We start from the raw sequence: 26089 nt of genomic DNA, 5'->3' as shown, positions 1-26089 counted from the left end.
GTGAAATATTTAAAACCCAGGTACTGTAGGTATGTGGGCAACCAGAAACAAAAGAAAAATTAGGGCAACTACAGGGAGGTAATTCTTTATAACCTTACACTGGTTAATTAGGTCATAGGAATGTCACACCTAAGACATTATTATGCATTACTAGTACTATTATGGAATTTATATTAAAACACTCTAAATACTAGCTCTCTCAGGGACTTTTCACAATTTGGGCCTAGGGTTCCTAGAACAGTCACAGAGATCAACTAACTTCTTATCAGCTGCCACAATTATCATCCTTAATGGTTCTAATAATGTTGGGGTTTTGTTGTTATTTGTAATAGTAGTTATGAAAACCAAAGCATTTGGCACTAACCTCCATGATCTTCCAGGGACAGCAGGGAAAGAATATAACCAATATATTAGATCTGTGGTGATGGAAACATTCTATTTCTTGATTGGATGTCTGACACACAGGGGTATACATTTGTCAAAACTCACTGGATTGTCCACTCAACATCTGTGGATTTCATAATAGTTAAATTTTATTTTGATAAAAAAAAATTTAATAGGAGGGGCACCTGGGTAGCTCAGTCGGTTAAGCATCTGACTCTCGGTTTTGGCTCAGGTTTGGCTTCGTGGTTGGCTTTGTAGGTTCGAGCCCCATATTGGACTCTGTGCTGGCAGTGCAGAGACTGCTTGGGATTCTCTCTTTCTGCCCCTCCCCCACTCACACTGTCTCTCTCAAAATAAACTCAAAAATATTTTAATAGGAAAAATAAAACATTGGCTAAAAAAGGTGATACACTGGAGTTTCTATTTGTGTTCATTATTGTTCCACAATTTAAAAATGTTAAAATATTAATTAAAAAAAATTTTTTTAACGTTTATTTATTATTGAAAGAGAGAGTCAGAGTGTGAGCAGGGGAGGGGCAGAGGGAGAGGGAGACACAGAATCCAAAGCAGGGTCCAGGCTCCGAGCTGTCAGCACAGAGCCCGATGCGGGGCTCAAACTCACACACTGCGAGATCATGACCTGAGTTGAAGTTGGACGCTTAACCAACTGAGCCACCCAGGTGCCCCTAAAATATTAATTTTAATATTAAAGATAACACTGTTCTGTTATTCTCTTGCACTATAATCCTCAAGAAGATTTTAATGAAATGTTTTCAAGGCTGTTTCCCATCATTCCTTCATAAATCCTCATATTCTTCAGAATATAAAGTGAATTTCACCTCAAATATATTTTTGTCTGTTTATTGAAGTATGATTTACATACATTAAAATGCACAGAGTTTAAGTTTTCAGCTTAATGAGTTCTGATAATTGTATACTCCGATGCAAGTATCATCCAAGATAGACAACATTTCACCATCTCAGATTTCCTTGTACACCTGTCCACTCAATTTCCACTCCCTAGCCCAGAACCACTTTCTCATTCCTATCATCCAGATACTTCTACCTATTCTTGAACTTCATATAAATTAAGTATGTAACTTTTGTCTTTGGTTTCTTTTGTTCAACATGTTTTTAAGATCATATACATTGTTGTATGGGGTTATAGTGTGTTCCTTTTGATTGCTGAATAGTACTCCTTTGTATACCTATCTGTTCTTTCCTTGATATCTTCCTCTCATTACTGAACAGCAGAAGACTGTGCTCCCGTGGGCTTTGGTGACCCCATTACCAGGGTGTGTTTATTCGATGGTTGATTTTGCTGTACTGGGTACTTCCTTTCCTTTCCACTATACTTTTGCTATATGCTGATCCTTTACCATTCCTCTTTCCCCCAAACAAACACAATGAACAAATAAAGACTTATTGGTGCTCAAAAAAAAAAAACAATACTAAAGAACACACAACAATTATTGCCCCCCCCCCCCACACACTTGTCTAACAAGAGAGTTCCAAATATAAGAAGCAACAACCGGCAGAATTGAAAGGAAAAATAGAAAATCCAACTATAGTACCACTTTCAATAACAGATAGACCCACTAGACAGAAAATCAGCAAGAAAACAGAAGCCCTGAACACGACTATATACAAACTCGACCTAGCAGACATCTATAGAACTCTCCATCCAACAACAGTGGAATATACACCCTTCTCAAGTGCACATGTAACATCTGCAAAGACAGAAGATACGTTAGACCATTAAACAAATCTTAGTAAATTTAAAAAGACTGAAATCATGTAAAGAATGTTCTCTGATCACAATGGAATTAAATTAGAAATTCATAACAAGAATATTTGGAAAATACAAAAATATGTGGAAATTAAACAACACACTCCTAAATAACCAATCCAAAGGGAAATTAGAAAACACATTGAGAAGAACAAAAATGAAATACAGTGTATATAAAAACTTACGGGATGCAGGGGCGCCTGAGTGGATCAGTTAAGCGTCCAACTTCAGTTCAAGTCATGATCTCATGATTTGTGCTTGAGGCCTACATCAGGCTCTGCACTGACAGTGCAGAGCCTGCTTGGGATTCATTCTCTCTGTCTCTCTCTCCCCCCACACCCGCCCCTGCTCCCCTCTCTCAAAATAAATAACTATGTGTCGTTGTTGTTGTTGTTTTAAACCTATGTGAACTTATGGGATGCAGAGAAAACAGTATTCAGAGTCAGAGGGAAATTTAAACAGGTACACTACAAAAGAAAGAAGCTGGGGTAGTTGGCTGGCTCAGTTGGTAGAGCATGCAACTCTTGAGGTCGTGTGATCTTAAGGTTGTGTGTTTGAGGCCCATGTTAGGCATAGAGATTACTTAAAAAACAGGAAGGAAGGAAGGAAGGAAGGAAGGAAGGAAGGAAGGAAGGAAGGAAGGAAGGAAAGAAGGAAAGAAGGAAAGAAGGAAGGAGGAAAGAGAAACTCTCAAATCAATAACCCAAACTTCTACCTTCAGGAACTAGAAAAAGAGCAAACTAAACCCAAAGGAAGCAGAAGAAAAGAAGTAATAAATATTAATATTAAAAAGAAAACAAGTGAAATAGACAATAAGAAGATAGTGAAGGTCAACGAATCCAAAAGTTGGTTCTTTGAAGAGACAACAAAACTAGCTAGACTGACCAAGAAAGAAAAAAAAAGAAAAAAAGAAGATTAGAATTACTAAAATCAGGAATGAAGGGGAGATATTAAAATCAATCTTGGAGAAATAAAAGGAGTTAAGGGAGTACTATAAACAACTTTATGTCCACAAACTAGAATAGCCTAGATGAAATGGACAAATTCCCAGAAATACACAACTTAGCAAGACTAAATCATAAAGAAATGGAAAATCAGAATACATCAACAGCAAGTTGATAGATCAATTTATTGGAACAATATTCAAAAAGCTTCTAACAAAGAAAAGTCCAGGACCAGAGAGCTTCACTGCTAAATTCTACCAATATTTAAAGAAGAATTGATATCAATTCTTCTCAAACTCTCTCCAAAAATAGGGAACAGTTTATAACTCATCCTATGAGGCCAGAATTACTCTGATATCAGAACCAGGCAAATATATCACAAGAAAAGAAAACTATAGACTAATATCCCTTGTGAATATAGATGCCAAAATCCTCAACATACTGGCAAACTGAAACAAGACGTGAATAAAAAGAATTATACATTATGACCAAGTTGGATTTTGCCTGTGAAAACAAAATTGATTTAAACCAATCGATGTAATACATCATATTAATGGAATAAAGGGGAAAAAACCCACATGATCATCTCAACAACAACAACAAAAAACATTAGAAGACAGATTAATGGCGAATTTTATTATGGGTAGATCAGGCTGATAACCCCTGAACCCAATAATCAGATCATTTTGTGCTCCTGAGGGGATGCAAATAGGAAGTACATAGATTATTGATGAACTATTCTTATAAAAAATTTGAACCAGAATCTAATCAAGCCTCCAACTTTAACTGCAAGTTTTACAGGATATATGAAGAATAGAGAAATCATTTGAAGGACACTACAAGAAAAGAATCAACTAACTCCAGAATGTGGAATATGCTTATAAAACACATACGTCAGTTTTTTCAAAATAAATTACTGTACAAAAAAAAAAAAAAAAGAAGGTGAAGTTTAACAAGATTTAAAAATACTTAAGATCTATAAGAAACATTACAATGTATAAAACTTGTTTGGATCCTGATTTTTTTTTTTAAGTTCTATTTATTTTAAGAGAGAGAGTGTGTGAGCACACTAGTACGTGTGCAAGCAGGGGAGGGGCAGAGGGAGAGGGAGAGAGAGAATTTCCACGCTCAGCTTGGAGAGGGAGGGAGGGAGAGAAGAAAGTAGATTTGAACCAGATCAGTAAGACTGCAGACTGTGAGCTATAAAATCTCCTACTGCCCTGAAATTCAAAGTTCTTTCTAATTTCAGGAGTCAGCAGAAACCTTGTCTCAGAGAGATAAGACAAGTTTAGGTGCTAGGAATAATGAGACTTAGAAGTGTTCTACCAATCAATAGTAACAGAGTAATCTAGCCTGGGCACCCATGTCTAAATTAACAAACCTCCCCCCAAACTTGCACTGTTATTCCTTCTAGCAGCAAGCCTACTGAGTTGGCCTTGGTAGGAAGTATGTTCCTTCTCTTCCCATCTCTACAATCTATTTATTCCACTCCTTCTCTGAGGTGGCCTGAATGAGACTAGGTATATGACCAGGCGGCCAGTTGTCCCTACAAATTCATCTGAACTGCGATTAGCAGCAGCTTGTAATAAATAATTCATCTTTATTTCTAAAAATCCGTCTAGAAACAGTGCTAGGAGGGCAATATGAGCAGCTCAAATACTGTAGGTAATGATAAACTGGAACCTTCTTTACTCCTCACTAACCCTCAATAATTTGAAAGGTCCAGCAAATAATGGTACTTGCAGTATACATTCTAGATTTTAAAGGAAGGTCACAGGGTATGATTCACACCTCTGTTTTCCCCATTAGGAGACTCATAAGGAAAATGACTTTTGCAGATTTGTCCTAACATCATGGAGCATTAATCTCCATGAAGGGCTGTAGCTGCTTTAGGAACAATGGGATTTGGGAGTTCCAAACATCTCTGAGAGAGGAAACAGCAGTAGATTAGAATGAGTAGGCTCCAGTTTAAGCAACTGGTATATAAGAGTCATCTCCTTTCTGTGGATACCAGTCTTCTTCCTTCAGTATCATACTGGTAAGGCAAAATGACCATAAAGTTACTACTAGTTCCTCTGTAGTTTTATAGCAATTAGGTACTCTTAGAATTACAGGTGTAAGTCTTAAATGTCTGATTTTCCTTTGCATGGGCAAAGGCAGCCTCAGTAGGATCACTGACTTGTGGGTAGATTTGTGGAGCCAGGCTGCTCTAGGGCAAAGTGGAGTGGATGGAAGCATAAATGTAGCTAAAGACAGAATCCTAGCTAGACTTAGCACCAGAGCAAAAGCTGTCCATTCTAACATGCAAACAGAGCTGCAAATGATGAGGCAAGAGTACGAATGCAGAAATTACCAGAAATAGGTCAGAAAATAGAAATGTTGAAGAAAGGCCCAAATTAGATGCCAGGAACCTGCATTTAGCAAGTGGTGGCCATGTGATACCAAGCTAAGTCAAGCTAGCTAAGTCCCTTTGGTTTAAAGGTATAGAATTGGGCCAAACATAACAATGTATTTTTCTAATACAGGATATTAGCTGTGGTGCTGTCTACCTTGACACATCCTAATCTGGAGTAAAAATGGATAGAAAGCCTGCCATGATGACAACTGTACTTCATAAAAAGGATGAATTCCTAAATAGCTATTCTTTGCTATTCAAATAACGTTACCATATCCCAAAGAATGGTTTGGGGACAGGAAAGAACAGTATTTCATTTCAAGCTGGACTACTCGTCTACCAAAATACCATTCTGACCAAAGAAACAGATGCAGAATTACAGTCACAGCTGCATTCTGTACAGAACAAGTTGGATAATGGTACTCTAAATTGCTAATTACACTGCTAATGATTTTTTTAGTGGCATTGCATTATATTGCCACTTTTGTTTAAATTTTTAAAAAAAAGCATCTAGGAAGTTTTTAAAATGGTAAATTGTTAAATATCAGTGAGTATTCCAAAGAGAAATTCCATATAACATCCATTTCTTAAAGTGGCACTCTCATATGGGATTTTGTAGGGGTGCCATTTATTGACTAGCTATTTGTTTCAATTTACTTTCTCATCAATTTACTTGCATTTAAGATTACTGAGGCCATAAGTATCTCAGTATTAGTATTTGTATCTAGCTCCATAGTTGGTATGAAAAGATAATAAACCAACATATGTCATGATATGCTGGCACTGGGAAATGTACTATGACTAGATTTACAAAAAGTAATAGCAACAGTACAATTTTATTTTTATTGTGACAACCATGGTGAAATTTATTACAGTGTTAGTATTTTATTGTTTAATTATGCTAGCATAGCTGAGGGAGGTAATTACATTTTTGATATAAAAATGCTGTTAATGTTTTTATTTCAATTTAGCAGATTATAGAATGCAGATTAAAGCACTGCCATTGTTCCATATTGTTTCTTGAGCATTTAAAAGGCAGAATATCTTTTTCCACAAACAGTAAATTAATTTCTACTGAATTATCTCATCAAGGTTTCTAAATAATTTGCCTCTTAAATGAAAACCCTATTCTGGCCAGGAACTTCAATACACTGGATTTACCAAAAATATTTTATATAGAAAATGGTGTACCAATCCCAATTATGTCACGTTTTTTTGAAAAATTTTCTATTTATTAAGGTAAATTTGCTGTCAAAAAATTAAAAATACATTCTTGTTATGCAATTACAAACTCACAAGTAAATACTTACTTTTGCTTCTAAGAGGTGATCCAATTTCAGTGATCTCTTAACACTGCAAACAGAATATTTAAAGAAATCTTAGATTTACATGCTTTAAGTAGCCAAATATTTAAGAGTAATAAATATAAACAAAGATTCTGAGTTACTTTGCCAACTAAAGCAGAATACCATATGATGAAAGCAAAGCAATTTTCATGGCTATGAAACTGGGTTTTTTAATAGCGTATTTCAATATGGAATTGTAATGAAATATTTAAATGGATTTTTATATATGGTTCTACACACATGTACTATTGTACAATTCAAGCATTAAAGTCATATTATGAAATAATCTTTGTAAAAATTAATCTGTTTGTTTTAAAATACCACTACTGAGAAATTATACATAAGGAGAAAATAATTTATACACCCTTAATGGAGATGTTGAAAGTATATTATTTGCAGAAATAATGTACTAGGTATTAAAATAAAGGTATGAACAAGGTGAAAAAAGTTTTGCCCATTATTCTAGCTTTAAACATGATTCAGTGCTACCAGACTATGACTTAACTGAGGAACAGATGCTCTATGTCTTTATAAGTCCCCAATCCATAAGAAACTATTTTTTGTCTCTCTCACTAAACTGATTCAGGAACATGCCAGGCTCTCTCTGTGCAAAATCTGTTCTGCTAAACTGGATGCCCAGCTGTTGGTGACAATGCTTAGAAAGGAAAGCTGAATATTTATAATACTTTATTTCGTACAGCTGTCTTCTAAAGAGCAGTCATCAACATTTTATTGAATGCAGACTAAATGCTCAAAGGAGAAAAAGGTCAATATAAATTAAAACCAGTTTTCCCAGTGACAAATGCAGCGTTAAAAGTACTTTGAACCCTGAGAAACAGAAATTATGTTATCTAAAATATTAGAGAATTTGAGCATAAAGCAAAAAAAAAAGGATTGTATGATAAAATTTGAATTATAAAAAACAAAAATCTTACATCTTAGAAAATGACTATTCTTTTTTTTTTTAATTTTTTTTTTTTTTAACATTGATTTATTTTTGCGACAGAGAGAGACAGAGCATGAACGGGGCAGGGGCAGAGAGAGAGGGAGACACAGAATCGGAAGCAGGCTCCAGGCTCTGAGCCATCAGCCCAGAGCCCGACGCAGGGCTCGAACTCATGGACCGCGAGATCGTGACCTGAGCTGAAGTCGTACGCTTAACCGACTGAGCCGCCCAGGTGCCCCGAAAATGACTATTCTTAAATAAGTGACTATTGAGGTGTTTTTTTTTTATTGACTTTCAAACAAGTGACAAGAACAAGAAAAAAATAGAAGAGATGGACAATTTACAAACACTATGGAGTAGCAAATATTAAATACAAAAATTTAATCTATCACTTAATTTTGCTATTATACCTACATTAGCTTAGCACATAACATTATTTGAAATTGATTAAATCACTTTTAAAATTTACTTGTATCTTTTAGAATCCACCTGAAATCAATTTAATGTGAATTTTCAATGAAGCAGGAAGAGACTAGAGCTATGAACAAATAAAAATGGCAGATGATCCAAAAAAGTGTGTGTGTGTGTGTGTGTGTGTGCGTGTGTGTGTGTAGTTTTGGAATATGTAGTACCCTATTCAGGTGTGTGAGATGTTTTAGTATTTTATAAAATTTCAGAAGTAGAGTTCAAAACTTAAAATACACAGCACAGCATTTTTTATCCTTTGTTTTTTTTTAAATTTTTAATTTAAATTTTAGCTAACTATCCTTTGTTTTTAAATACTAAGGTGTAATACTGCTCATTAGAAGGAAACAAACCCGACCCTGATATTAACTTTCAAAATATTATTGCTTTAACGCTGATGATTAATTCTTACAGAAAGTAACTAATGTTTGGATTTAAAAGGTTTCCAGTTTAGTTGCTAGTGTTGATCTAAGAGGCCCAAGGAAATACATAAAAGCAAACAAGAAAAGTTAGACTGTTATTTTCTATAATAACTCTAAAAACATAATTTATTGTGGATGATATGGCTTTCAGATAATTCAGGGATCCAAACCAACACCTGGTAATATTTGCATGAATCATGAAAAGAAGGCTAAGAAATCACTCAGTTCATCCAATAAGGAAGAGGTGGTGTGACATGCCCGCTATCACACAGCTTGAAGGGAAGAAACGCAGATCTCAGGTCCTGTGCATAATAAATCTTTGTTGAATTGAAGGGGAGGAGTTAAAGAGGTAAAGAACAGCAAACCTACCAGAGGATTTTATGACAATCTACCTTTACTATTCTATTAGAATTGGGCCCACTGACAAAATATATTATTAAATTAAGCATGCTTTTACCCTTTTTTTTAACCGCTCTTTTATCCACAACTGTAGCGTAAGCATGAAATTATGTTAGGTGTAAGAGGATGATGTTAATAGCGACATAGAGGAAGAGATGGTTGAAGCATATTATAAAGGAAGAACATACAAAACTTGATTAGATATATGGAAGCAATATTTTCCTAAAGTATTTACTCACTTGCCACCAGTGTTCGTTGGCAATTAAAAATGATATATCTCTGGGACTTCTATCAAGTTATAAGCAGCTTTTGTGGTTACTACATTGGTTTAAAAAAATGGACACCCCCCCAAAAGGCAAATGATCAAACAGACATTTCTCCAAGGAAGATATACAACTGGCCAATAAACATGAAAAAATGTTTAACATTCCCAATATTAGGAAAATGCAAATCAGAGCCACAGTGAGATACCATTTCACAACCATTAGGATGTCTACTATCAAAAACCCAGAAAACCCCCCAGAAATTGTTGGCTACGGTATGGAGAACTGGAATGTTTGTGCACTGCTGGCAGGACTGTAAAATGCTGCTGTGGAAAACAGTCTAGCAGTCCCTCAAAAAATTAAATGTAGAATTGCCATATGATTCAGCAATTCCACTTCTGGGTATATAGCCACTGGAATTGAAAGCAGAGACACAAACAGGTATTTGTACACGCATGTTCATAGCAGCATTATTTCCAATAGTCAAAATGTGAAAGCAATGCAAGTGTCCATTAACAGATGAATGAGTAAACAAAATGTACCACAGATATACAATGGAATATTAGGCAGCCTTAAAAAGGAAGAAATTCTGACATATGCTACAATATAGATGAACCTTAAAGACCTTATACTAAGTGAAATAAGTCAATCACAAAAGGACAAATACTATATGATTCCACTCAAATGAGGTGCTTAAAGTAGTCAAATTCATAAACACAGAAAATAGAGCATGGTTGCCAGGGGTTGGGAGGAAGGGTGAATAGGGAGTTACTGTTTTATGGGTATAAAGTTTCAGTTTTGCAAGATGGAAAACGTTTTAGGGATACATGACAGTGATAGTTGCACATGTGAATATACTGAATGCCACCGACCTGTACACTTAATAATTTAAAATAGTAAACTTTACAAAAACAGTAAAAAAATAGTAAATTTTGTTATGTATATTTTACCACAGTTTAAAAATACTTTTTAAAATGGGTACCTATCTACTGTATCCTAGTTTCTTCCCCTGCTTATAACCTCTGCAGGTTACTTTCTACTTTCTTTTTTTTTTTTTAATTTTTTTTAACGTTTTTTAAATTTATTTTTGAGACAGAGAGAGACAGAGCATGAACAGGGGAGGGGGTCAGCGAGAGGGAGACACAGAATCTGAAACAGGCTCCAGGCTCTGAGCTGTCAGCACAGAGCCCGATGCGGGGCTCGAACTCACGGACCGCGAGATCACGACCTGAGCCGAAGTCGGCCGCTTAACCGACTGAGCAACCCAGGCGCCCCTCTACTTTCAATCTAACCCAAATTTATACCTATGCCCATAATTTAACTACTATGCTCCATTTTTAGGTATACTAAGTTTAGATTCATTGGGATCAAAATCCTGGTTGCTACCAGCATTTTGCTCTTCAGCATTTAAGAAAGATAAATACATTTGACAGGCAATTTCATATGAAGAGAAATAGAAAGTAACTATGTTTGTAGGATCAGTCATATTACTAAGACTATCCTCCCCTATTTTATTTAATTTATCACATGATAGTATCCTGAATAGGATTATCTGATTCTGTCAGAAAAGAACAAGCAGAGAGTTTCATTATACATTACTAACACTGGTGACAATATTAAAGAAATTACTCTAGAAAATATGAACTTTCATTTGATTTCTAATTAAGAACCAGGAATGACACCTCATAAACACAAAATTACATGCTCTGAGCTTCTCTTTAAAACACTAAATATCATTTTGAGTAGCAGAACTGAGAGATTGTATGTGTGGGGAGAGAGATAAACTTAGTAAAGCAGATAAGACTCAGAGAGCCTTGATGGTATGCCAAATTCCTCCCCTAAGTTTGGGCAAATCACATAATCTCACTAAGCTTCATAAAGTTGATAATAATACTGGCCTGTAAACTAGTAGGAAATTTCTGAATGGAAGATAAAAATATCACTTACTATGCCAGTGCTTCCATTTACTTCTCACTATAATGTGATGAGAATATTGCAAGAGCATTTAAAGGATTATTGAGTATGCTTATGAGATGCTTAGAAATCTTTTGATGAAAGGCATTGGCCAAATTCACATCCCATGTGACTCCTTTGGTGTAAATTGATATATGTGAAATGATTTATTTTCTATTCTATATATGAGAATGAGAAAAGAAGGGAGAAGAATCTCCTATATCCTTTTTATATTATTCCTTTCATTCAGGCCTGTGTTCTTTTGTGTTCAACATTCATGGTGGTGATACAATAATTCACTATCACATATGGGTGAGCAGAGGGAAATATTACTCTATTACATGTAGAAATATGGTCACCATGTGAGAGCACCTAAATAAATGATTAATTCTGTATCCTTCATGAATAACGGGTCAAAACCATAACCAGTTATTGGGCAACATATTTGTGTGTGTGTGTGTCAACATCTTCCTTATTAAAAGATTAATAGCGAATTAGCTAAAGAATTCTTACAGAAGTAAAAGGATATATACGGGAATATTGATCCCAGAAGATAAATAGAGATGAGATCGTTATTGAGCTAAATAAAGTGAGAAACGCCATAACTTCATTCTTAAATGAGTATTCTCAGAAATGAACATTAATAAAATATTCATTACTATTTCTGCTTGTGAGAAACTTATATATACATATGTGTGTATTACCACACATACGTACATATAAAGGACATAAGTTTAATCCTTTTAAAATCTATTGAAAGGGGCCAAATAGGTTTACCAGAATTAAATATGGAAAGTGGGTAATCTTTTAATATTTTTGTATGTATTATATGTTACAGCATAAAACTTAATGACACATTGATGTCTACCCTTCCCCTGAGATTCTAGCACAATCATCTCTAAGTTTTCCCTGACACTGTCCACTTTGCATTAAGGACCTTTCTACTCTACAGCACTATAGCAGTTCCTCTCACTAAGCTTATCATGTTGAAATAGTCCATTTCTATGTTTGTCTTTTCTCCCTGTACTAGCACCTCTCTGGTAACTGGTAGGTTAAACATTCTTGTTAAACTATCTTTCTCAAAAATTAAAATTCCTAGCAAACACAATATCTGTTCATATTTGAATCCCCAAAGCCTGACGCAGTGATGGGCACAAAAGAGTTATATAATGATTTAATTCACTGTATTTATTTTGAACTTAAAGCTTCAATCTCAAATATTTAAGTCCTTTAATTGTTTATGATTCTTCAATCCTGTTTAAGGTAGTTAAATACAGGTTCCTAAAAGATGTCATTATTGACAGTCTTATCTCTAAGGTAGTCTCTTGTATGGATCTATGTCTTAAGAGTTCTGGAAAAATCTAAACCATAATCTCTTCAAATATTGACTTTCCTTCACTCTCCTTTATAGACTTCATCTAGAAGTAATTTTAGACTTTCTAGTTCCATTTCCCATATCTCTAAACTCTTATTTCTTAGATTTCTTGCCTGTATAGTGAATTTGGGCAATTTCTTCAGATCTTTCTTTCAGTTGTCTAATTCTTTCTTCAATTGTGTCTAATTTACTGTTTAATCCACCCATTGGTGTGCGTGTGTGTGTTTAAAAACAATTTGATGAGGTTTTTGCGGGTAACTTTTAATTTTTACCTAATTTTAAACAAAAAAAAGTCTAGGAAGAAGAGTTCTTGTTATCCTTTACCCAGACTTGTCACTTATTTACATTTTGTCCTATTTGTTTTAATCATTCTCTCTCTATACATATATATAAACCTTTCTTGACTTATAGTAGGTTATGCCCTGATAAACCCATCTAAGTTGAATGTATCTCAAGTTGAAAATGCAATTAATACACCTAACCTAACAAATATAATAGCTTAGTTCAGCCTAAGCTTACATTAACCTAGAGTTGCCCCCCACCCTCAGGCTTGCTCTCTCTCCAAATAAATAAACTAAAAAAAAAATTTTTTTTTTAATAAATAAAGGGGAAGGTTTTAATAGGTCCCAGAGAGTAGGGGGTGGGAAGGTTCAGAGGAAAAGGGAAGTTTGGCAAAAGGATTACCATGGGGGAACAATAGATGAGGTGGGGATGGTGAAAGAAAAATGGCACCAGAGGTGGAACCTGAGCACAGGACAGCTGCCACATGTTCAGGGTCAAAGAAGATGGGGAAGGCAGAAAAGAGGCTTTAGAAGCCTTTGTTTCTCTCTTTAATTGTTTGTTTGCCTCATTTAGAAACTGTATTTTGCAGAGAGGCAATTTTAGATTCCCAATAACTTTCAGAAGCTTCAAAATACTAATCAAAACAGGTATCCCATTCAGTTTTTATTTATTTTAATTTTAGATATAGAAAGAGCACAGACATGCAAGAGGCGGGGTGGGGGGGGCGGTCAGGGAAGAGAGAGAACCTTAAACAGGTTCCACACTCAGGTGGATCCCAATGAGGGGCTCAATCCCACAATCCTGGGATCATGACCTGAGCTGAAATCAAGAGTTGGACACTCAACAGACTGAGCCACCCATGCGCCACCCCCCCCATTCAGTTTTGACAATTTTATTTATTCTTTAAGTGTTTATTTATTTGTTTTTGAAAGAGAAAGAGAGCATGAGCAGCGGGGGGGGGCAGGAAAAGGGGGGGGAGGAAGGGAGGGAGGGAGGGAGGGAGGGAGAGAGAGAGAGAGAGAGAGAGAGAGAGAGAGAGAGAGAGAGAGAATCCTAAGCAGGCTCCATGCTGTCAGCATAGAGCTGACACGGGTCTCAATCCTATGTACTCTGAGATCATGACCTGAGCTGAAATCAACAGTCAGATGGTTAACTGACTGAGCTACCCAGGCACCCCCAGTTTTGACAATTTTAGAGTGATGGCTGTCCAATTCAGTTATGAGAAAAGTAATTTTGGAGAGATAGAAAGTTTCCCATAATGGCCATTGAAGTTCTTAATTACTGTTGTTAAGTCATTCCATTTAGTTAGAAAGGTACTTAAGGAAAGACCACAGTTTGTTGTTTTTTTTTAATTTTTTTTTTAACGTTTATTTATTTTTGAGACAGAGAGAGAGACAGAGCATGAATGGGGGAAGGTCAGAGAGAGAGGGAGACACAGAATCAGAAGCAGGCTCCAGGCTCCAAGCCATCAGCCCAGAGCCCAAAGGACCACAGTTTTTAAACATAAAACCAGCTGGGGGTTGGGGTCAGGGCGAAGGGTACTAGAAGTCAGGGCGAAGGGTACTCTCAAATCATTTTGATCACCAGGATCCCATTTCTTAAAAGATTTTTTTTCCCTAGGGCAAAAAAGAAAAATTCCTGAACAGAACAGTTTTCAACTGGAATAGTGTAATTCCAAAATAGTAGCTTTAAATCTAAGTGCAGTAAAGACTACAGTGAAAAGGTAGAGAATATCAGAATAGATTTAAAGTGTACATACACACACACACAATCTTAAGTGTATACACACACACACACACACACACACACACACATACACGTATTCCAACTCATTCAATCCTCACAACATTGATACTACCTAACCTGATACCAAAATATGGTAAAAGAATTGTTAAAAAATTACTGACCAATATATTTCATATTTAGGTCCTTAATCCATTTTCATGAACATGGAATCAAAAATCCTTAGCAAAAGATTAACAAATCCAATTCAGCAACATATGAAAGCAACAAAACATATGTCCAAGAGGGGCTTATACCAAGAATGTAAATTGTTTTGATATTTTAAAATCAATTAATGTTTTCAAAAAGAGAATAAAGGAGGTCATATTAGTAGTTGCACAAAGAATACACCCATTCATGATAAAACAAAAACTCAGCACACTTGGAGTAGAAAGGGAAATATTCCTATGAAAAACCTACATATATTGTACTCAGTACTGAACACTTATTCTAAGATTAGGACTATAAGATAAGATGTGCCCTCCCACCACTTCTATTTAACAAAGCTCTAAAAAAGAAAGGAAATGTGTAAGTGTTGGAAAGGAAAAAGTAAAATTGATAATCTGCCAGTGATGTGTCACGAACATGGAAAATCCTAAGGAATTTATAAAACAGCAATTAGAACTATTTAGCAAAGGTGCAGATCATAAGGTGAATATAAAAAATAAATTACATTTCTATGTTATAGCTAGAAACACCTGGAAGCTGAAGCTTAAATTTTTCCATATACAATCACATTTAAAAACTACATAAAATAAGGGGCGCCTGGGTGGTTCAGTCGGTTAAGTATTCAACTTCGGCTCAGGTCATGATCTCGCGGTTCATGACTTCGAGTCCCATGTCAGCTCTGTGCTGACAGCTTAGGGCCTGGAGCCTGGTTCAGATTCTGTGTCTCCCTCTCTCTCTGCCCCTCTCCCACGCACACTCTGTGTCTATCTCTCTCTCAAAAATAAATAAACATTAAAAAATGATAATTTTTAAAAATAATATAAAAACAGGGAGGGGGACAAAAACATAAGAGGCTCTTAAATATGGAGAACAAACAGGGTTACTGGAGGAGTTGTGGGAGGGGGGATGGGCTAAATGGGTAAGGGGCATCAAGGAATCTGCTTCTGAAATCATTGTTGCACTACATGCTAACTTAGATATAAATTTAAAAAATAAATAAAAATTCTTAAAAAAACTACGTAAAATAAGTTTAACAGAAGACACTCAAGATTTCTACAGTGAAGACTACAAAATGTTGCTTAGAGAAAAGAAAGATCTAACTAGGAGCAAGTTTATGGATTTGAAGTCTTGATAACTTTAAAAATGTTAGTTCTCCCGAGTTGATCTTTACATACATTGCATTTCCTGTCAATCCCAGCAAACATTTATTTTCCTATTGGAAAACCAAATTCAAAATCTTTACACAAAGGCAAAGGACTTATAACAGCCAAAATATTCTTGAAAAAGAATAAAGTTGGAGTACATACACTAACTAGACTTACTATAAAGTGGTTCTGAATTCAGTGTGGTTTGGGCATAAGAACAGATAAAATGAAGAGAATAGAAAGTCCAGAAATGGAACCATAAAGGTGCCAAAGCAATTGAATGACGAAAGAGAAATCTTTCCAAATTGTTCTGGAATACCATATGGAAAAATAAACCAAACAACCTTGACTTCTACCTTATACTATATACAAAAATTGATTTGAGATATAACATAGAGATATGTGGAAAAGGCAAAGTTTCTAAAGGAAGCATATGAGAATATTGTTACAACTGGGGTAGATAAAATTTCAGGTAAGAAACAAAAACAATACCCATAAAAGAGAAAAAAATGACAAATTAGACTTTATCTAAATTTTAATCTTCTGCTTATTGAAGGACACCATTAAGAAAATGGATTGTCAAAAGCTGCAGGTATCACAGTTCCAGATTTCAAGTTATATTGCAAAGCTGTAATAATCAAAACAGTGTGGCACTGACACAAAAAAATAGACACACAGATCAATGGAATAGGATAGAAAGCCCAGAAACAAGTCCATGATTTTATGGTCAATTAATCTTTGACAAAAGAGGCAAGAATATGCAATGGGAAAAAGACAGTGTCTTCAATAAGTGGTGCTGGAGAGCTACATGCAAAAAAAATGAAGCTGGAACACTTTCTTACACCATACATACTGGAAAAAAGACTGTTACAAACTGAAGGGCTCCAGGTGCCTTCACGCCTTTAGCCAGACTTTCCAATGTCCTCCTAATTCTCGGCGGGGCTCCAAGGCTCAATGGGGCTTTTTCCAATCCTCCCTCTTAATCAACTTGGAGAAACCACTCTCCAGATTAGGAATGGATCTCTCTACCCTTATTGATGTTGGAGCTATACTCTCAATGGTTAACTCCACTGCCATGAAAGAGCCCCTGCCTCCAGGTACTAAAGCAGTTCAAACAGTGGGGGTCTTTAATAAACCTCAACAGGTTCTTGTCTCTGAACCTATTTCCTTTTGTTTAGGTGCTTTAGAGCTACCGACCCTTTTCTTATTTCCTCTGCCCCTATTCATTTATTGGGCTGAGATTTCTTAGAAAAATATTACGCTGGAATTTCTTTCTCCCAAAAGGGGGAAATAATTCTAAAATTTGTTGGAGTAGTAACCAAAATAGCCAATCAAATTAAATGACCTTTTGACATCTTTAATTTGCTCCATTTCTGATGGCACTATAGCTGAGTCTGGGGACAATGATCACTCATCCCTAGTGGATCAGCTACCATCCTCTTTATGGGCAAAATCTTCAACTGGTGTTGGTAGAATCTACATTGCACCTCCCATCAAGATTCAAACAGATCTCTCAAAACCTTTCCCCAGAATTAATCAATACCCTACAGTCTTCCAAGGCATCAAGTCTGTAAGATTACAAGGTTCAGTGCCTTATTATCCCTTGCACTAGTTCCCTGCAATACTCTTAGTTTACCTGTGAGAAAACCCAATGTCCAAGCATACAGGTTTGTTCAGGACCTCTGAGCAATAAATAACACTGTTATTCCTCAGCACCCTGTTTTTCCTAACCCCCATATGCTGTTCACATCTATTCCCACTGAAAGCAAAGTTTTTACTGTTATTCAGCTTTGCAGTGCATTTTTTTAGTATTCTAGTTGATAAAGATATTTTTGCTTCCACTTGGGAAGAATGGTAATACACCTAGACAGTTATGCTCCAGGGTTACACAGACAGTCATTCTTACTTTTCACAAACCTTAGTTTGCTCAAACCCAGGTTTGATACTTAGGACACCTGATCCTGAAATTAAGGACTACATTTGGATCCAGGAGGTCTTCAGGGCACCCTGAACTTCCCCAAACCTAAAACAAAGCACCAATTATGAGACTTTCTTGGACAGGCTGGTTGCTGTTGAAATTGGACCCCAAACTCTTCTTATGACTCACTCTCTATATGCTTTACTAAAAAATGACAAATTTGATCCTCTTATTTGGAAAGATTGGGAAGACAAGTTTTGGGGACTTTAAAGAAAAATGTAATAAAGCCCCTGCCTTCAGACATCCTATTATCAACTTCCCTTTTTCCATTTTGTGTATGAGAGTGAAGGGAATACCCTTATTCACCCTAAAACATGGAGACCCTCACCAACTCAAAGGGTATTATAGCTAACAAGTAGACCCTGTAGCACAGGGCTATCTTCCTTGCCTCAGAGCCATTCCTGCCACTGCCTTTTGGTTAAAGCCACTGAAGGAATAGGGATTCCCCTTTAATCATCTTTGTGCCCCATGCACAAGAAGCCCTCCTTAATTTTCATTACACTCAACACTTTTTAGTCATCTCATCTCCTATGAAATCCTCCTGTGACTGCTCTGTATAGAATTTTCTCACTGTAGTAACTTTAATCTTGCTATTCTCCCCTCCTTCACTGACAAGACCCCTCACGATTGCTGAATGCTGACAGATCATCTTCTGACTCCGTGTGACAATTTATAGGAAACTCCCCTAACCAATACAGACTTTTCATGGTTTCCTGATGGTTCTTATTTAAAGGATGAAAATGGTAAGTATGCTGGGTATTGTTATTGCAACTCCCTCAAAGTCACTGAGTTAGCACCTTTACCTCTGGTTACTTTGGCCCGACAGGCTGTTATACACCCTTACTCGAGCTTGTACCTTAGCCAAGGGTAGAATTGCAAATATTTATACCAATAGCCCGTATGCCATCAGAGTAGCTAATGACTTTGGAAGGTTATGGAAACAAGGTTGCCTTACCTCCAATAGGGATAAAATTAAAAATGGTTCCTATGTCTGAAATTTATTAGATGCCATACTTTTGTTGGCTTCTCTATTAAGGTCCTGGGCATTCTAAACTTGACTCCCTGGAGGCCAAAGGAAGCCACCTTGCTGACATTTCTGCCAAAAATGCTGCTCTCAAGGAAACCAATAGTCAAACCTCTGTCATGGTCCAAAGGGACGTTCTCTTAAATGATAATTTTGAAAAACTGACCAAAGATATCCAACAGTGGGCCCCAGAAAAGGAAAACAATTGGAAATCTAATAATTCTTGGTTTGATAAAAAGAGAAAACTCTGGCCTGGACCAATTAGCAACCTGGCCTTACCAGAAATCCTAAAGTTTCCACTACTTACCACTGTGCACACATGAAATCATTGGTCTACTAATGAAATAGTGTTAATGAACCAATATTGGTGGGGATATACCAATTAGGTCACAAAAAGTGCCTACCCTCACTTGTCTCACCTGTCTAAAACACAATGCAGGGAAACCTGTTTGCATGGCTCTCGAACACTTTAAATTACTTCACAGGCCATTCAATTTTCACAAATGGATTTCATACAGCTTCCCCATCTCATGGCTATAAATATGCTTTAGTCATGGTTTGTATGTTTTCTCACTGGACTAAAATTTTCCTTTGTAGACTGGCCACTGACTCTTCTCTGGCCAAAATTCTGTTAGAAAAAAATTATCCCTACCTGGGGAACCCCTGTTGAACTTCAGAGCGATTAGGGAACCCATTTTATCATTTAGGTACTTCAACAAGTCTGTGTTGTGTGGTCAGTTTTACACCACTTTTATTGTGCATACCATCATCAATCCTCAAGCTTAGTGAGACACACTAATGGCACTATTAAGACTCAACTGGAAAAATTTGTAGAAATCCTTTAAATACCTTGGCCTAAACCACTGCCTTTGTTCCTTCTAAAGTTCAGACTCACTCCCTGGGGAACTCATAGACTTTCACCCTTTCAGATAGTCACAGAACATCCAATGCACTTGGCTCATGATTCTTTTGATCCACAGTTGACAAAAGGAGATATACTTCAATATCGTAAAGTCTGTTTCTATTAAAACTAACCATGCTTTGGTACAGCAATCTTTTCACAGTGCACTCACTCCCAGGAGATGAGAAACTTAAGCATCACACCTTGCAGCTTGGAGATTTCATCTACTGGAAAAAAACAGCTCCAGAAAGATTCTCTTCAACCTTGCTGGAAAGGACCCCTATCAGAGAGTATTAGCCAACCCTTGAGCTGCCAAACCTGAGGGAATGGACTCTTGGATTCATGTGATACATCTAAAGGAAGCATCAAACCCTGACTGGACTTGCATACCATATGATCAGAAAGATTTCCTGGAATTGAAGTAGACAACATCCGATGTGACAGTTTTCCCAAAATGTCTGGACCAGGCCTGTTAGAAGATTCAGGATTCACAAAAGAAACTCTTTTTCATCGGGACTATTAACTGACTCTGGATTCTTGTCCAAAATTCATGGCTTCTGAATTTTCAACTTGACTGTATTATTAATAACACATTTGGTTCCAACAGTTCTTCTGAGATAATACTTTTTAAAGGTCTTTAAAGTTTTGCTGTTTTGCCACCAGCTATTGTTTCACGTTTACACCTGCACTGTATCTCCCCAAATGCATTAGGTTAATTCTTTCATGTGCTCTTGCAGTAATCACCATTCTGCTTTCATAACCACTTTGAGTAGGGACTTTCAGGAGGTATATATGTCTCTGGGTTTGCCTCCGTATGGGGAACTCTTCTCCCCTATGTTGGAACAAGTGCCAATAAATATTTCTGGTTGCCTACTTTCAGATCGAGTATCCTGGTTTAGAACCATCACACAATTTGGCATTGTCATTTTGATTCTGTACTTACTGCCTATCAAATCTTTGTGAAAACAATGTACCCAATAAGATTATCTCCAGTGCTTACAATCTTGATAAGTATGGACTACAGACGGTAATTGCCTGAGAATGCTCCCTACTACCCCTCCCTGTCACTCAAATTTGACCTCAATAGGTTTCCAATCTATATAATTCCCCTCCAGAGTGTGACATCACCCAGGAAAGATCTTTCCTGGCACTAAGGGTCAAAAGGCCAGCGAATTAAGAAAACCTCTTTTTAATTTTTTTTAACGTTTATTCATTTTTTGATAGAGAGACAGAGCGTGAATGGGGGAGGGGTGGAGAGAGAGGGAGACACAGAATCCGAAGCAGGCTCCAGGCCCCGAGCTGTCAGCACAGAGCCCGATGCGGAGCTCAGACTCATGGACGGTGAGATCATGACCTGAGCTGAAGTCGGACGCCCAACCAACTGAGCCACCCAGGCGCCCCTTTTTAAAAATTTTTAAATGTTTATTTATTCTTTTTTTTTTTTTTTATTTTATTTTATTTTTTTTTATTTTTTAATATATGAAATTTACTGTCAAATTGGTTTCCATACAACACCCAGTGCTCATCCCAAAAGGTGCCCTCCTCAATACCCATCACCCACCCTGCCCTCCCTCCCCCCCCATCAACCCTCAGTTTGTTCTCAGTTTTTAACAGTCTCTAATGCTTTGGCTCTCTTCCACTCTAACCTCTTTTTTTTTTTTTTTAATGTTTATTTATTCTTGAGAGAGAGAGACAAAGTGTGAGCAGGGGAGGGGCAGAGAGAGGAGGAGACACAGAATCCAAAAGCAGGCTCAAAGCTCTGAGCTGTCAGCACAGAGCCCGACATGGACCTTGAACCCACGAACTGTGAGATCATGACCTGAGTTGAAGTCAGATGTTTAACCAACTGAGCCACCCAGGCACCCCAAAAAACCTGACTCTTGATCAGCGATGACTTTGGAGAAGGATCTTGACCAAAAGGAAGAAATGTGAAAATTAATAAAGGGAAAGCCCACTAGAGTTGAATACAGAGGACAGAAGGGGAGGCTACAAGGGGTACTCAAACCCTGAACATTGGTTATAGGAAGAACTGTCAACTACAGTGTTACAGCAAATAATCAGCACACAGAAAGAGACAAGTGACATACACTCGGGAGAATCAGAAAAGACTGTTTATTTCGCACTGATGCCAGCCCAATGTAGTCACCTTCAAGGGTTGAGCCCTGAGCCCTGGCACTGGCCTTCTTTTATGCCTGGCTAGCTTCTGGGTACTTGGAAAATTTCTATCAGCTGCACGGGTGGGCAGGAATGCAGGGGGCTCAAGGAAAAACAGGGGGTGGGGGAGGGGCACTATCGATTGTGCTATGTGGGCAGTTGGCTGATGCAAGAGGCAAGCAAGATTACAGAAACCAAAAGCATGCAAGGGGGGGTATCCGGCCACGGACATCTGGCTAGCCTTCTTTATGCGCTCTTGTCGGCTTTCCTTCTCACTCCCCCCTCTTGATTCTTAAGCTGCTGTAGCACTCTTAGAGAAATTCAGTTTGTGGGGGCTGGGGAACCCCTTGCTGCCATGGGAAGAGGGGCAAAGACCGTTCTGGTTCCTTTCTGCTGGACAGGGACATCAAAGGGATGAACGCGATAGCTAGGGTTCTTCGCCATCCAAAGGAATACCAGAAGAAATTTGTATACTCCACTGGGTCTTATTTCAGTATCTACCTCCAAATCTTCAAAGGGTGCCTGACCAGTGTTGGATTCCCATGGGCTCAGTAGGGCCTTATTTGGTGTTATTTTGAGTGCAGAGGAGGCACCTTGAGAGACTGAGGCACAGAGGGACGGGAGCCAAGCAATTACACAGTATCAGCTCAATAAGGTTTCAAGGGCAGTTTTTCCTACGTGGATGAGCTAGCTCATGCTGTTGGAGACCCACCTGGTGGGCTAGTTGCTCCAGTATATGGACCATTTGGTCTGGAAGTATGCACCATCCTTTTTTGGTCTGGCTTCCTTTTTCCTGTTGTACCCATTTTGTTTCTTGGATTGTGTACCTTGGGGAAGTTGGCAGTTCTAGGACCACCATGATTTTTGAGGGTGTTGTTTGTTCTCCCGCTGTTTGTTTAGCTGTGGCATCTGCCTGTTGGTTATCTTCCGACACTGAGTCTTTTTCTTGTTGGTGTCCTTTGCAGTGGATGACTGCTATCTCCCTTGTTCCCAGGCTGCCCTCAATAGTTTTAGGATTTCTTCCCAATTTTTTCTTTTTCTCCTGCAGTCAAAACTCCTCTTTCCTTGTATAGAGCCCCATGTATATGTAGAGTGGTGAAGGCATAGTGCAAGTCAGTATATACGTTGGCCTGTTTGTCTTTACTGAGTTCTAGTGCTCTCATTAGGGCCCACAGTTCTGCTCTTGGGGCTGACCAACCTTGTGGAAGGGGCTTTGCCTCTATGACCTCAAAATCAGAGATGAAGCTTCTGCTGTCCGTAAACAGGATGAGTTCAGGATTTGTAAGGGACTGTCTGATAGATTGGGTCAGCTAGAATAGACCTCATCAAGTACCTCTAGGCAATCATGCGCTTGGGGCCCTGCCACAGTGGGCAAGAAAGTGGTAGGATTTAGGGTTTTTATGTCTTCTAATTTTACTCATGGGTTTTCACATAGTAGTCCCTGATATTGTGTCATCCGAGCATGAGTTAACTAACCAGTGTTGCCCCCTGGCATCCATCAGGGTAATTAATAACTGAATGGGGAACTTTAACATTTAGATTTTGCCCCAACCTGAGTTTGTCTGCTTCCTTGATTAAAAGTGTGGTGGCTGCCGGGACCCTAAAACAAGGTGGCCATCCTGCCGCAACTGAGTCAATCTGTTTTGAAAGGTATGCCACTGGTTTCTGCCAAGGTCCAAATTCCTGGATTAGAACCTGCAAGGCCACCCCATTGTTTTTATGGTTGTGAATGCCTTTTCTTGATTAGGGCCCCAGACACTCTGGAAAACAGTGTGGAGGTTCCTCAAAAAATTAAAAATAGACCTACCCTATGACCCAGCAATAGCACTGCTAGGAATTTACCCAAGCGATACAGGAGTACTGATGCATAGGGGCACTTGTACCCCAATGTTTATAGCAGTACTCTCAACAATAGCCAAATTATGGAAAGAGCCTAAACTGATGAATGGATAACTGATGAATGGATAAAGAAATTGTGGTTTATATACACAATGGAGTACTACGTGGCAATGAGAAAGAATGAAATATAGCCCTTTGTAGCAACGTAGATGAAACTGGAGAGTGTGATGCTAAGTGAAATAAGCCATACAGAGAAAGACAGATACCATATGTTTTCACTCTTATGTGGATCCTGAGAAACTTAACAGAAACCCATGGGGGAGGGGAAGAAAAAAAAAAAAAAGAGGTTAGAGTGGGAGAGAGCCAAAGCATAAGAGACTCTTAAAAACTGAGAACAAACTGAGGGTTGATGGGGGATGGGAGGGCAGGGAGGGTGGGTGATGGGTATTGAGGAGGGCACCTTTTGGGATGAGCACTGGGTGTTGTATGGAAACCAATTTGACAATAAATTTCATATACTGAAAGAAAAAAAAAAAAGATTAGGGCCCCAGAAAAGGGATGACCTTTCTTACTCCTTTAAGTTTTTTTATTTACTTTTGAGAGAGACTGAGACAGAGTGTGAGTCGGGGAGGGGCAGAGAGAGAGGGAGACCCAGAAGCTGAAAAGGGCTCCAGGCTCCGAGCTGTCAGCACAGGCCCAGATGCAGGGCTCGAAACCATGGATCGTGAGATCATAACCTGAGTCGAAGTCAGATGCCCAATTGAGCCACCCAGGCGCCCCCCTTCCTTACACCTTTAATGTCTCGTATAGAGGTCTGGCCAACTCTGAGAAGCCTAGGATCCATATCTGACGGAATCCTTCTGCTCCCAGAAACTGGGAGCGGACCTGCCCGCAGGTAGTGGGAACCAGAATGGCACAGACTTCCTGTTTCCTTTCGGCTCCCAGCATTCGTTTGCCTTGGGTAATTTTGAAGCCCAAATATTTAATTTCTTGTTGGCAAATCTATACCTTTTTCTTTGACACCTGGTATCCTGCCTCTGCTAGTAGCCTGAGAAGGGCCCCAGTTCCCTCCCAGCATTGGGTCCGTGTGGGACTGGCTAGCAGGAGATCATTCACATATTGGAGGAGGACACATCCTGGGTCCTGTCTCAGAAACCTGGCTAAATCAGATGCCAGCGTCCCACTGAATATGGTTGGTGAATTTTTGAATCCTTGTGGCAATCTAGTCCAAGTGAATTGTTCTTTTGCCCCTGTGGTAGGGTTTTCCCATTCAAAAGCAAATAGGGATTGGCTGTTAGGTGCTAGCTGGAGACAGAAGGCGTCCTTTAAATCTAGATATGTGAACCATCCTGCCTTAGAGGGTATGAGTTTTAGTAGAGTGTATGGGTTAGGCAACCCTGAATGCAGGCTGATGACTGCTTCTTTAATGGCTCTTAGATCCTGTACAGGGCGGTAATCATTTGTCTCAGGCTTTTTCACCAGCAGCAAGGGAGTATTCCATGGGGACTGGCATCGTTTTAGAAGTCCCATTTGAGTAGCCTGTCCAAGTGTGTCTGGATCCCCAGACGTGTCTTCCGTGGGACCATTTATTGGCGTATTTTGACAGGTTGGGCCCCAGGGATTAGGTCAATTAATATCGGGGTGGTTTTTTGACCAGTACATTCTTCCCATGGTATCGTCAGGGACAAAGTCATGGGTTGGGCCTTTTCATTTAGGTGCAATTGCATCTGTCCATCCAAAATGAAGGCTATTTTTGCGCCCATCTTGGCTAGGAGGTCTCTACCTAACAATGAAACCAGGAAGTTGGGTAGATACAGGAACTCATGAACTATTTGGTGACCTTCCAGCTGGCATTGTTGGGGACCACAAAATAGCCTCCGGGTTTGCATCCCAGTGGCTCCTATAATGGTGACTTCTCGACCCAATAGAGGTGCCACCTTGTCACCACAGAGTGTTCAGCTCCAGTGTTGATGATGAAGTCTATTGTCTGGTCCCCTACCTTCATTTTGACCATGGGCTCATGGGGGCCCAGTTGGACAGAGCCTGGTCTTTGATAATCAGAGTCTGCTCCTGCCAGTCTGATCTGGTCAGCTGAGGCTGACCAAGCTGGGATGTCCATCTCAGATGTCTAGTTG

At 38.4% G+C, this 26089-nt stretch overlaps 1 protein-coding gene across 4 annotated transcripts in view; it reads right to left on the bottom strand.

Moving 5' to 3' along the window:
- Window positions 1–26089, bottom strand: part of ITGB3BP (integrin subunit beta 3 binding protein) — a 72359-nt gene that overhangs the window by 43755 nt on the left and 2515 nt on the right. For all 4 annotated transcript variants that reach the window (XR_008419365.1, XM_053894489.1, XM_053894493.1 and 1 more), the window contains exon 2: window positions 6823–6865. Coding sequence is in view for 3 of the 4 variants with exons in the window: in XM_053894489.1 (XP_053750464.1) it covers window positions 6823–6865 (43 nt within the window). In the remaining variant the exon portion in view is untranslated. The remainder of the gene's footprint in view (window positions 1–6822; window positions 6866–26089) is intronic.

This window comes from Panthera pardus, unplaced genomic scaffold, assembly GCF_024362965.1.
Source record: "Panthera pardus isolate Hobbes unplaced genomic scaffold, ASM2436296v1 HiC_scaffold_11, whole genome shotgun sequence".
Taxonomy (NCBI): domain Eukaryota; kingdom Metazoa; phylum Chordata; class Mammalia; order Carnivora; family Felidae; genus Panthera; species Panthera pardus.
Note: the sequence above shows the minus strand (reverse complement) of the source record. Positions and strands in the feature narration are given on the sequence as shown.